We start from the raw sequence: 12,440 nt of genomic DNA on the forward strand, positions 1-12,440 counted from the left end.
TCAAGGCGAACTAATCAATTTAGTTGTAGATCATCACAGTCAAAGGACGATATGCATTTGGTCAAAGGACAAGGCGTTCTAGCATAGAACGGATGGTGTTCTAGCCTAGAACTGATTTAGAACACTTGGTGTTCTAGCCTAGAAAGAGTGGTGATCTGGTCTAGAATGGCTTGATAATGCAATTGTGTAAATGTTCTAAGTCAAAAGATAGGGTGGTTCTAGCCTTGAACAAGTAGTGATCTAGCTTGGAACAATTGATGTTCTAGTCTAGAGCGGATGGTGTTCTAGCCTAGAACGGGTAGTGTTCTAGCCTAGGGCAGGTAGTGTTCTAGCCTAGAACGACAAACTCATTTTCATGCCTCAGCCGAAAAAAATTATTTTTTTATTTTTGAAGGTGGATCGCTCTTAGCTCACTTCGTGCTGGATTATCTCAAAGAGACCTTCACACTTTATTCTAAACTATGACAAAGCAAAGAGGGGTCCCCATTAATGATGGGGTGATGTGTGATTTGGTCACAACAAGGCCAACAACCAAAAACCCAGCATCTCATTATATCCTCTAGTATCAGCAGAAACAACTGGGTTACATATAGACAAGACAACAAGAAGAGTTAAGACAGCTGAGAACTAGTCCCATTGCACAATATACTTGCTCCAATTAGTAGTAGATGCTTACTACTAAATATCCATACAGATCAACAACAGTTTGGGCAAGCTATTTTTATACTTTGCAGCAGATGAACAATTAGACTACTGATACTGCAGTAGAAGTAGCTACGAGAAGCACTTCTGGTATAAATAATAATTTTGAATTGGTGGGGCATAGCATCTGAAGATGTAAAAATTATGTCAGACTACAAGGGTTACAAGCACTATTAGACACAATCGTAGCTGAATTTCTTCCCAACAAAGAAAAGAAAAAGAAAGAAGAACAAATCCTCTTAGCTGCTATGAAATGTTGTAAGACTTCATGGTTTGAAAAAAATTCCACTAAATAAAGCGTGAGTATTTGTTCTTTAAATTTAGAAAGAAATGAATATGTCAAAGTTCAGTATCTTAGAATATTGCCAAAAGGATTAGAGAACTTAGTACCAGAAAAATTAAACTTCTATACGAAAGATATATCTATAGTGTACTTTGTAGACTGATAGAAGCAGCTAGAAATTAATTCAGAAGAATATGCTTACATGTCAGTTCCCAACAAGCCTTTCCCCAGAATACCTGTAACTGCATGTAGTAAAATTGTTGAGGGTGACACTTTTGGTTGTAATAAGAGGCCATCTTTTAGGAACGACCAGGATTTTGGTCTAAATCTGTTTGACCTTAACAGTTCAAACCTTATAGATACTTTAAGATAAGGAAGCACCCTTGAGCAACGAAAAAATGCAAATAATGTTTGCAGTAATGCCTGTGAACAAAAAGGGTATTAAGCACACTCCCCTGCAAACATAAAGGGTATTATGGACACCATTGCCCACAAAAAGGTCCTAAACAAGTTATAGCTTGTCTTGATCTCAGAAAAAATGGTACAATATCTTTGCCATAGAAGAAACTGAAGAATTTTTTTATCAAGATACACAATTTGATCGATAAGATTGCGAGACAAAGCAGAAATTGTGCAAATCCATAAGCTTTTCATAATTTCTTCACAAGAAGAAGAACCTGAAATAAAATTCAGAGTCAGATATAGATTATTGTTCCAATAAAGGAATATGTTCAGAAGGCAAAGATGTAATGTATCCTACTAGAACACTACTTGTTTCCCAATAGTTACATACATCATTTAAGATCATTGTCTTAAATTAGGTTATTGAGATTAGAAGTATATATACTGCAATAAATAACTAATTAAATTTAGGGCTTGCCCTCACTTCCTCCCTAACCCTATGGAAGATGGTGGAATTACTATGCTAGGGCACTTGGAAACAGTCTACAAGCGGGCTCCCTCAAGGTTTCTTAGGAACATATGTTTATGCCCATCTCAGGACTCTCTCCCAAGCCTTCAAAAATATATGTCCTTACCCATCTTGGAATTTACCCATCTACTGACCGAATTTCTCCACCTTTCCCTGCACAAATCCCCTATCCACATGAAAGCATTAGCGAAAGATCAAGGGCTAGGCTATAAGTATACTAACTTCTCATGTATTATAAATATATATGAAATTAAGTATGACAGTCATACATATTGCAGTCTATATTAATATTACTATTAAATTCTGAATAAGAACATTATCAAGCTTCATATATTAAGCACATCCCCATGCATACCACCAAGAACAAGGATGTTACTGCCTGTAACTTAAAAACAGTTCTGATCTGATCTGATCAATGGTGATGTCACTGGATGCTTTTGATTCCTTTCCTTTATATCTCTCAATGTGAGGGAGAGATCACACCTCTTCATCATGTATGCCCTTTGGCAAGAGACACACCTTTTCACCATTAGCACCCTTTTGAAAGAGCGCAACTCTTCATTATTTATGCCCTTTGAAAGGGACACAACCTTTCACAATCAGATCTGCAGATCTTATTTAAATCAGATCTGCACTTCCGATTCCCAAATTATCCCCCCTTCAAATGAGTTATCTTTTCCCTTTTATACCTCATATTTGGGGGAGTCACAACTTATCATTGCATGCCTTTTGACCATTCATTAACTTTAATCAAATTTTAATTATATTTACTTATATTCCTTTATATTTTAATCTAATTTTTTATTTTTTATTCTTTTGTATTTTAAATTTTATTATTATTATTTATTATTAGATTATATTTCAAAGTGGAGACATTACAAAAGAAAAAGAGGGAACAGAAAACAGCATTGGCAGCCAGAGTTCCACACATTTATCAAATAGTGATTAATCCAATACAAAATGGAGTAAACTAGTAATTACTAGATATGACTCTGCAAAGATCCTAAACCATTAATACCTTATGCCAAAAAGGTAACAACTAGCACAACCAGTCAGGGCCCATTCAAACACTCTGCTTGCAACAAAAATAGAGCAGCATCAGATCAACAGAATAATGCAAGCCAAGTCCATTGTGTGCATTCCAATAAAGATTGCTAAGACAAGGATACAGAATTTCAAAAATTTGCTCCCTTCTAAGATACAGGAGCCAGTTTAAATTTTGCTAGGAGCCATGTATTCAGCAATTGGATTTATCATCCATCACATTAGCTACTACAAACTATGAACGACCAAAGAAGTTTACAATTTTTTGTAATTAATTACCAATATTGATTGGTAACCAAGTTATAAACACTAACTTTGTACAGATCGATGTAGCCAGCTATGACATTGGCCTTGGAGGTCCATTCATAGATTTCATTGGACCATATACAGTTTCTGAGAATTGCCTCATGGTATATAAAGGGCCCTACATTGAATGTTGCAGTAACAGAAAGCTATTCCAAAATAAAGAAATGGACAGATCCCTCTATACGGGACATTACAAAACTTAAAACACAAGGTCACATACAGCATGATTACATCACTGCCATCAAAATTAAAATATGTTCCAGTATCGTTTTATTCTAATATAAACTTGAAATATACTTTTCTTCTTTTATTTAGTGGTGTTGACCTGTTTAGCAGATAACATCAGTATGACAACTTCATCTTTAGTCAATACTGTTAGCATTAGTTTAATTTTATATCACTTCTGAGAAGCAAAGTAGAGCAGTTCTTCAATCACATATTTTTTGATATATGAAAGAAATGAAAAAGAACAAAGGGAGAGCCAATAGCACAATTCATATCAATATTGGCCTCTGTATGCACCACTGTGATCAGTATAACAAAAGTACCATCCAGAATTGTTATCTCAAAAAAATTTGCAAAGCATTGTGAGTGACCCACAATATTCTAGCTTCACCTGGATTCCATCAAGTAATTCTTGAAGAGCTTCATTTAAGGCTTCCAGCTCCATAGAATTTTGGTCTGTAACAGAGACATTTAGCATATAAGAAGCAAAACCCTGGTGAGGAGTAGTACAGCACACTCCATTTACTGAAAATTAAATTTCTCATACAAAACTGGCATTGAGAAGTTTGGCATAAGAAGATTAATATTTCATTCAAAAACTGACTATTATCATATTTTAACATTCAGCAAATAGAGTATACTAGGCTTAATGTCGTTCCCATCAAGGTCCATTAGGCCTAAATCATCATCATTTTCATCATCATTTGATCCTTCCATGCCAGCACTAGAAGGGCCCCCTGGGGGAATGAGAGGGAGAACTTCAAAGCACATGAATGATGCAAAAAATGAACTCTGCAGCATACATCAAAAACGATTCAAATGAGAACTCATCCAAATTACACTTGCAATGTAAAACACGAAAAGCATCTTGAAGCATCTGATGACACACCTCATCTACAAGCAAAGGAATAAAAATGGTGAGCATTCTTCCATATGCTTCTGAAACAGTAGAAGTGTCTGCATTGGTTACTGAATTGGAACCAGAAGATCCTTCCAGCCACACTGTAGAACTTCTTGATGCTTTAGTACTAGCACGAAGTTCATTTGCAAACTCACGAGCCTATACAATATCCACTCTATAGTTAAAAAAAAATGTCCACTCAAATACAATCTTGTTTCTTTAATGACAGCATGATGGTCTTAAGTTGTGGGTACATATTCAAATTCCTCAAACAAGAGTAACATTTTAAGAAGACAAGTTAGCCAGTCAAAGTTTATGCAGAGTTATCAAAATGATTATGTAAACCAAATACAATTTCTACAACTGTACATCAATGTTAAAAACAATCAGATGTAAATGAGTTGAGTTGGAGGGAAGAAACAGAAGCATTGTATAACATGCCTAATGTGGAAGATGGAAGCAAGTTGATTGCACAAAAAACATGAATGGAGAAGCATTCAATAGAAAAGTTGGATATAATAAAGTAATGCAACATATCTGTGTTTCTTGAAAAACGAACTTTATATAGTTATCTTTACTGCTTGTGCATCTCTCCCAAACCCCAGGAAGGCAATCCATTAGAAAATTCTGGATTAGGTTATTATGCAGTTAACTAAACAGAAAGGATTCAAACACCAAACAGACTTTATGTATACTTCCAAAATTCATAATTACTGATGCACTCTCACCTCACGGCGAAGCAGCAGGTTCAGAGAATGGCAGTAAGCTTTTCGAAGTGACCCCAAACAACTCTTATCAAGACTCTGGAAAGGTCATCCATTAGAAATAGAACCAATGATAAGATGGCATAAAGACAAAAAATACATAGCTTTATTGAACGCTCAATCAAACAAAATACCTTCAAGTGTTGCAACATCCGTGCATATGTTCGGCACTTGTATCTCAAATCAGCATGATCGGGCCTTTTCAGCTGGCCTTTCTGCAAACAAAATGAGTATGTCCGCCAAAATAAATCATACTCATGAACTAGAATTTGTCTTAATACATTCACCTTAAGAGACATCCAGTTGCATAGATATGGAAAGAAATTTACCTGAGAAAAGTATGTTTTGTCACTAATCATAAAATCCACTAAACTAGCAAAATAGTTTCTTAAGAACTCAGATGCTCGGCGTACAAAAGTGCTTTTCAAATTTTCAAGTTCTGCACGCTTTTCTCTGACCTGCATATTATATCATTACCAAATCCAGAAATCAAATAATCCTCTATGCCAAATCATCTCTACTAAAAATGAAATAATACTTTCTGGCTAATTAATAAAAAGAACACTGCTGCAAAATGCAGTGAACAAGATTCAATAAACATAACTATCATCAGACTATAAAGTGTTTGATAACCAGGATAATATCAGTAAGTAAATGCTGCTGGAACAACAAATTTTTGGTCAGGTGCCTGCACATACTGCTCTCATATTTGCGTAGTTAGAATCCAAACTTGGTGGCATAAGGGCACGCAAAGCACCAGCTAACCAATCACAGGCCTCAACATTTTGTAGCATCCTTGCCTCATCAAATGGACCTCCTGTCAGCAAAGATGCATACTGCAAAGGCAATCAAACTCTCACATTCAGAAATGGCCAAGAAAAATATGATTCTTCTGTCCACAGCAGTCTCACATACAAAAACAGAATGTATACCTGACAAAGCAAAAAATATTCTATAACATAAGACAAATATGAAGAAAAACCTCCAAACCTATTTTCAATTGAAAGTAACAAACAAGTTTCATAAACATCAATGAGATTGCTAGACTTTTGATAGAACATACCTCTGGAGGTATATGTAGACGCTCGAGCAGCTTGTTAAGTTCTTCAATCAGAGCTTTATTATTGACTGACTGCATCTCCATCTTATTGTTTCTAGATTCTATCTGTAAATCACAATAAAATAAAATAAATTATCCCAAGTAAATAATATGATCTCTTTAAGTACTTCAAAACAACATTCATTAAGCATCCTAAATAGCTGAAATTCAAATAACAAAAACATTTATGACATTGAACATTCAACAATAATTATTTAACATTGGCCACCGAAAACTGAATACATATTTCAGTGAGGAAATATGAATACAAAATTGTATATATCAATATCTGATTGTCATATTATCAATTATCATAAAAATAATTGTTTGAAAAATCCCCACTTCTGTTTTAGTTTACAAATTATTTGATTTCATTTCTTTTTAAACAAAAATTGACATAGCTTCAGAATTGTTTCATGAATCTCACTAGAGCAATGATCAAATTTTCTACGAAACCCAAAGAAGTGTTTGTCTTGACCTATAGACGTTAAAGTGATACCATGGGAACTAAGTGAAAATAACATAGAACTAATGTCTAGAGTGCTGCCAGTACAAAGGAGACCATACTGAATGAACCTGAGGTATGCAAAAAGTCTTTGTGTGGAAATTAAAAGAAAAATAGTAGCTGGTCTAATATCTAAGGTGGCTAAAAGTGATAGGGTGTCTCCAGTGTTCACAGCAACCAAGAATAACACCAATAAAAGTGTGTGGACAAACAAGAACATTTCAAGGCAAAAGATGTTCCTTTTCCTAAGACCACCTCTCTAAATAAAATTCACAACAGCAAAACTGTTGCATCAAAATCCCAGCATTTAAAATAAAATTCCATAAGGGCAAACATCTTTACCGACTCAATTCTCATCTTGTCCATTATTGTCAAGATAGGTTTCAAGCATGTGGATATTTTTCTCAGTGGCCCGTCAATCATGATAGATTGCATAATACACTTCACAGAAATATCACACATCAAATTTCTATCAGACAGAAGAATCTAATATCAATGTCACCCAACACACTGGCATAGAATCTGAAATATAAGAGGTGTATATCATTCACTGTAGAGCACAAGATCAGGGTCACATTTATTTGACTCACTGTCTCCTAAATGATATATTAAAGTGCAGAAGTCATTTGTTTGATGGATTAAGGCATGAGACAAAAAAATATGGCCCAACTAAGATGTGCCAAAAATGAGCTTACCCATGAGACCTATTGGAGGAGAATGTGTTTTGAAGATCTCATCCCTAAGAAGAACAAAGTTCAATCTATCCATCACGGAAATTTACCATCCTTACATCAAAGCTACTTGGACACTCCTTTCAACACAAGGCTAGCTTCCGACATTGAGCACTCCTTATAGGTTGTTAATCAAACCATTGTTCAAACCAATTACCTTCAGCATCATTTCTCTCATGGTTTCAAAAATTCCCTTGGTCAATTGAGAGTCTGCTCCCATTAGCTTCAAGTTGAGCTTGACCATGATAATTTACAAAGAGAAATGATCAACCACCTTTGTTCTCTCCAAAACATAGAAAGTGAGGAGCATTTTAATTTCAATGTCCAATCTCTGCTATGAAACCCATGGGAGGTGCTGGAGATTTGAGTTGCAAATCCCAAATCCTTAAAAGGTTGGATAGTCCACATGTTGTGTTGTAAACACGCATGCCCCGTTGCAAATGGGGACCCCCACTTTTTGCTTGCCAGCTTAGTCATTTTGGGCTTAGTTTTGTTTCAGCTTGGCAATAATTTTGATCTTAGCCTTTATTTGTGAGGAGGGTAGTGTTGTGATGTTTTCACACATCACCCCATTGCAAATGGGGGCCCCCACTTTTTTTCTTTCTATCTTAGTCATCTTTAGCTTCGCAATAGTTGTAGGTCTTTAACCTTTGTTTATGAGTGAGGTTTGTCTTGTCGGTCCAAGTAGAGTGTGTTGATTAATCCTTCAAGTGACTTGGAGTTTGTCTTGTCCTTGTGTGCAATCAAGTCAAGGAGTCATGTTTCAAGTCTGGAACCCATGGTGGAGTGTTAGGACTAAGTTTTAGGGGTGAGATCATGGAAAGCACATCATGTTGCCATAGAACGAGAAAGTTGCAAAATATTGTCAATGTTGTCAAAAAAGTGTTGAAATGTTGCAAGGTTGCCAGGGAGAGTCCTCAAAGGGGTATTAAGGTTTCGAAATGTTAAGTGTCAAGAGATGGTGGAAAAATCTTAACGATATGATGTTTTGACAAGGAATTCCTTGTCAAGGTTGGATTTTCCAACCTTAACAAGATAGGAAATAAGGAATTTTATAAAAATCCTTGTCTAAAATGTGGGAGTACAGAATTTGTTTCAAAATCCTAAGATGAATATGGAATTTAAAGTTAAAATGATCAATTCTTTGTTTGAATTACTACATTCAAATGTAAATTTTAAGGCTCAAACATGGATTTTCACTCCCAAATCGGATTTTTCCTTAGAGAATCCTTGATATCTGCTCATTGCAATTCATGTCTGTCCTTGATCAATCCACCCAAATACTTACATTTGTCCCTACTCAACATGGAAAAGCACTTGTCACTTTGGAAAATCCAACTCAATCAGGTTCTAGCACTCATGAGTCCAGCTCCCATGAGGATTAGCGCTCAGGAAAATCCAGCTCAATTAGGGATCAACGATCTAAATTCCAGTTCTACTAAGGATTAGCAGCCAGCATTAGTGAATTTATCCTTCCTCATTAAGGAATTGCGCTTTGATTTGTCCATTCACATTGAGGAATCCCAATCAGCATCTTGTCCTTTCACACCCCTAATTAACACCCAAGGACTTTGTCCCTACATGCTTCCTAAACCACCTTAAGTTCTTGTCCCTACACACTTGCTAAACCCGCCTAGGAAAGGGCTTGTCATTAAGGACATCTCAGACCCGCCTAGCGTGAGTCCTTGTCCTTGGACCCATGAATAATGCATTGTCCCTAACAGACCTTCAAACACACTCATTTGTTCCTAGACTACCATTCATCACCAATTTGATCAGTCCTTCTGCATCCCTCAAATTCCCTCAGCTCAGTCCTTCGACCTCTAGAATTCCGCCTTCCATCAGTTCTTGCATACCTTCCAACCTCACCTTAGTCCTTAAATCCACCTAGAATCTGCCTTAAGTTGTCCTTGGATGTCCTCCAAACCCGCCTTAGGGAATCAGAACTGAAAGTCAGACTTCAAAAAAAATCCTAAATGTAGACCTAATTCTATTATGCAGAGAAGAGCAATGAATAATCAGGTGTTGAATTGCGTTTTGGAGGAGAGAACTTGACACGGATTTATATGTGTTCATGTGATGATCCTCTAGGCCAGCTGACCTGATGATTGCAAAGGGAAAAGAATAATCAAAGCCTAAAGCTAACTTGTATTATGTCCTTGAATACATTAAATCAGCACCTGGTATTCTCCTTAAGGCCTCCCTAAATGCGCTTATGATGTGTCCATTTAACACTCTCAACCCACCCAGAAGTGGATCATGCCTAAGTCAGCCCTTTTGGAGCAATTTAAAATTATGAAAGGGCAGAAATTTAAAATCAAATGCAACAAATTTGATTTTAATCAGTCAAAGGTCAAGTCGGCTGGATGAAGGAGTCCAATGTCAAGGATAAGCGAACATATATAAGGGGAAGACTAATTTCATTTCAAAGGCACTGATTCAATTCATCTTAAAATGAATAACCAGCAGACCTGTGAATTTGAAGAGTAGAAGTTTAGATCAGATTTGATTAAGGACAAATTCCATCAGCAGAAACATCATGAAGATTCAAATTCCAGATTGGGAGGAGCTTTAGGAAGTTTGCATTGCGGAGAGTTAGTATTTACCTCATTTAATCCTTGATGTTTGATACAAAATTCCGTTGTCTTTCAGGTTTGACACAAGGAGTTCAAGATCTACACATTCAAGTTGAATGGACATGAAGGATTCAGCGGTGACAAGGATTTCTCGACATCAAGAGGGAAGATCAGCACATTCAAGACAAGTTCTACATTCCAAGGCGAAAACAAGATTCACATTTCAGTGTTGAAGTCTCGGAGAAACATCATCACAACTTCAAAGTTACAATGTGGATAGAAATAACGAGGATTATTCTACAAAGATGGAGGTGATATGAAGACTTAAGCACATGGAGTTCAACATCAACACATTTAAAACAAAGACAAACAATCTCAAGGACACCAAATCAAGGAGAGTTCAATCTCAAGACGGAATTCCCTGGTAGTCAAGGATTTCCACTAGGAAATCCATGACCAAATCCAAATCCCATCCTAGTGAATCATGTTAGGGAACTTCATTGATGAGCCAGATTGCTCTACAACATGTGAGATTGCTTTACATCAAGGAAATCAAGAATTTTCAAGACCAAGGTCAGGATGCACATTGCAACATGTTCCACATCGAGTAATTCCAGATCAAGGATGTCCAAAGGAGTTGAATTTCATCACAAGAGAAGAAAATTCCCAAACATGAAAGTGAAATGCAATAGTGATCAAGGAGGAATGATAGTTTCAGAAGAGTTAATCAAAGTTAGAGACTTGATCACCAAAGATGATACAATTTGGGAATATGATCCATCATCACATCAAGCAATTGGAAATGTTGAGTATCAAGAGATATTGGTCGAGACTCAAGACACAAGGACTTCTTTGTGATGATCTACAAAAAGAAAGCTGAGTTGACGCCTAATCACATTCGACCAATCAAATAATTCCAAGTCAAGGCATCCAAGTTCAATGAACCTGACTCATCCTACGAGGACTACACATGTGACATGTGGCACAAAGTTCAGTATACCTAACTGTTGTCATTTTATGACACCCTTGGTCCATCAGTAAGAACTGATCAGAGATACGATCCATGGACCAGCACTGCCCTAGTTGATCAAGGAGAAGGCAGAAGAATCATGAAGTGCGAAGTGTTGCCTTGTCCGAAGGAATTTCTTCCCTTGGCCTTTTCTTCTTTCCCCGAAACCCCAAGGTTCCGAGGTTCTTCCCTTTGCCTTCTCCTGTTTTCCTTCTCCGGAACCTCAAGGTTTCGAAGCTCCCTCTTCGTTTTCTTCCTCGGAACCCCAAGGTTTCGAAGTTCCTTCCCTTTGCAACTTCTCCTTTCTTTTCCAAGAACTCCGAAAACCCGAGTTTTTGAAGTTCCTCTCTTTCTTTTCCCTTCTCTTTCGTTCCCCGGAACCCTGAGGTTCCGAAGTTCCCTTCTTTTCTTCTTCCCTTCCCCGGAACTCCGGAGCCCCGAGGTTCTGAAGTTCCTTTCCCTTGCCTTCTCCAAGAACTCTGGAACCCCGAGGTTCGGAAGTTCCCTCCTAGCCTTTCTTCCTTCCTTTCTCCGGAACTCCGAACTCCGAAACCCTGAGGTTCTGAAGTTCCTTTCCCTTGCCTTCTCTAGGAACTCCGGAACCCCGAGGTTCGGAAGTTCCCTCCTAGCCTTTCTTCCTTCCTTTCTCCGGAACCCCGAGGTTCCGAAGTCCTCTTCCTTTGCTTCCCTTCTCCTTCCCGAAACCCCGAGGTTCTGAAGTTCCTTCCTTAGCCCCTTCTTTCAGTTCTTTGGAACTCCGAACCCCGAGAAACCGAAGTTCCCTACTGCGTCTCTTTCCTCTTCCCCAGAACTCCGGAACCAAGACGTTCTGAGATCCTTCCTTGCCTTCCCCACTTCGGGAACCCGAGTTTCTGAAGTCCTCGGACTTCTATCCGGCTAGCAACACTTCTGGATGGCGTGATCAACACTCAACTTTAAATGCTCCGACAGCTTTTGTGACTTATGCACCTTTTTTTGTGGAGCCACAGGGGTGCATTTAATGTTTTTGGCAGGATTTCCATCAAGGGAGTGTTGTGACCATTTCACACATCGCCCCATCGCAAATGGGGACCCCCTCTTTTCTTTTTTTTGCTTGTTTTTCGCTCGTTTTCGCTTTCGTTTTTAGGATTTTGTTAGTCAGTTAGTTGTCTGGATTTAGGGTCAAGCCTTAGGGTTTTAAATTTTGTCTTTTCAGGCCAGAATCCAGTCATTTTTGAAAGCCTTTTGAGCTTACTTTTCTAGGATGCAAATTTTGAATGCAATGAATTCGCCAAAATGGTCTAATTTTCAATTGGAATGTTGATGCAGAGCTTTAATTTGTCTAAGTGTTGAAAGTGAAATGTGAATTTTTGTCCGATTGAATA

General features: G+C 37.5%; 1 protein-coding gene across 1 annotated transcript in view; it reads right to left on the bottom strand.

Annotated features, from left to right (window-relative positions):
* The window catches only part of LOC131047703 (exocyst complex component SEC3A), a 160,303-nt gene that overhangs the window by 46,491 nt on the left and 101,372 nt on the right, over window positions 1-12,440 (bottom strand). The window contains exons 9-16 of the mRNA XM_057981502.2: window positions 6,220-6,321; window positions 5,855-5,992; window positions 5,486-5,614; window positions 5,291-5,371; window positions 5,121-5,195; window positions 4,381-4,551; window positions 4,133-4,283; window positions 3,883-3,947 (exon numbers count right to left, since the gene is read on the bottom strand). Of these exons, the coding sequence (XP_057837485.2) occupies window positions 3,883-3,947; window positions 4,133-4,283; window positions 4,381-4,551; window positions 5,121-5,195; window positions 5,291-5,371; window positions 5,486-5,614; window positions 5,855-5,992; window positions 6,220-6,321 (912 nt within the window). The remainder of the gene's footprint in view (window positions 1-3,882; window positions 3,948-4,132; window positions 4,284-4,380; window positions 4,552-5,120; window positions 5,196-5,290; window positions 5,372-5,485; window positions 5,615-5,854; window positions 5,993-6,219; window positions 6,322-12,440) is intronic.

This window comes from Cryptomeria japonica, chromosome 4 (assembly GCF_030272615.1).
Source record: "Cryptomeria japonica chromosome 4, Sugi_1.0, whole genome shotgun sequence".
NCBI lineage: Eukaryota > Viridiplantae > Streptophyta > Pinopsida > Cupressales > Cupressaceae > Cryptomeria > Cryptomeria japonica.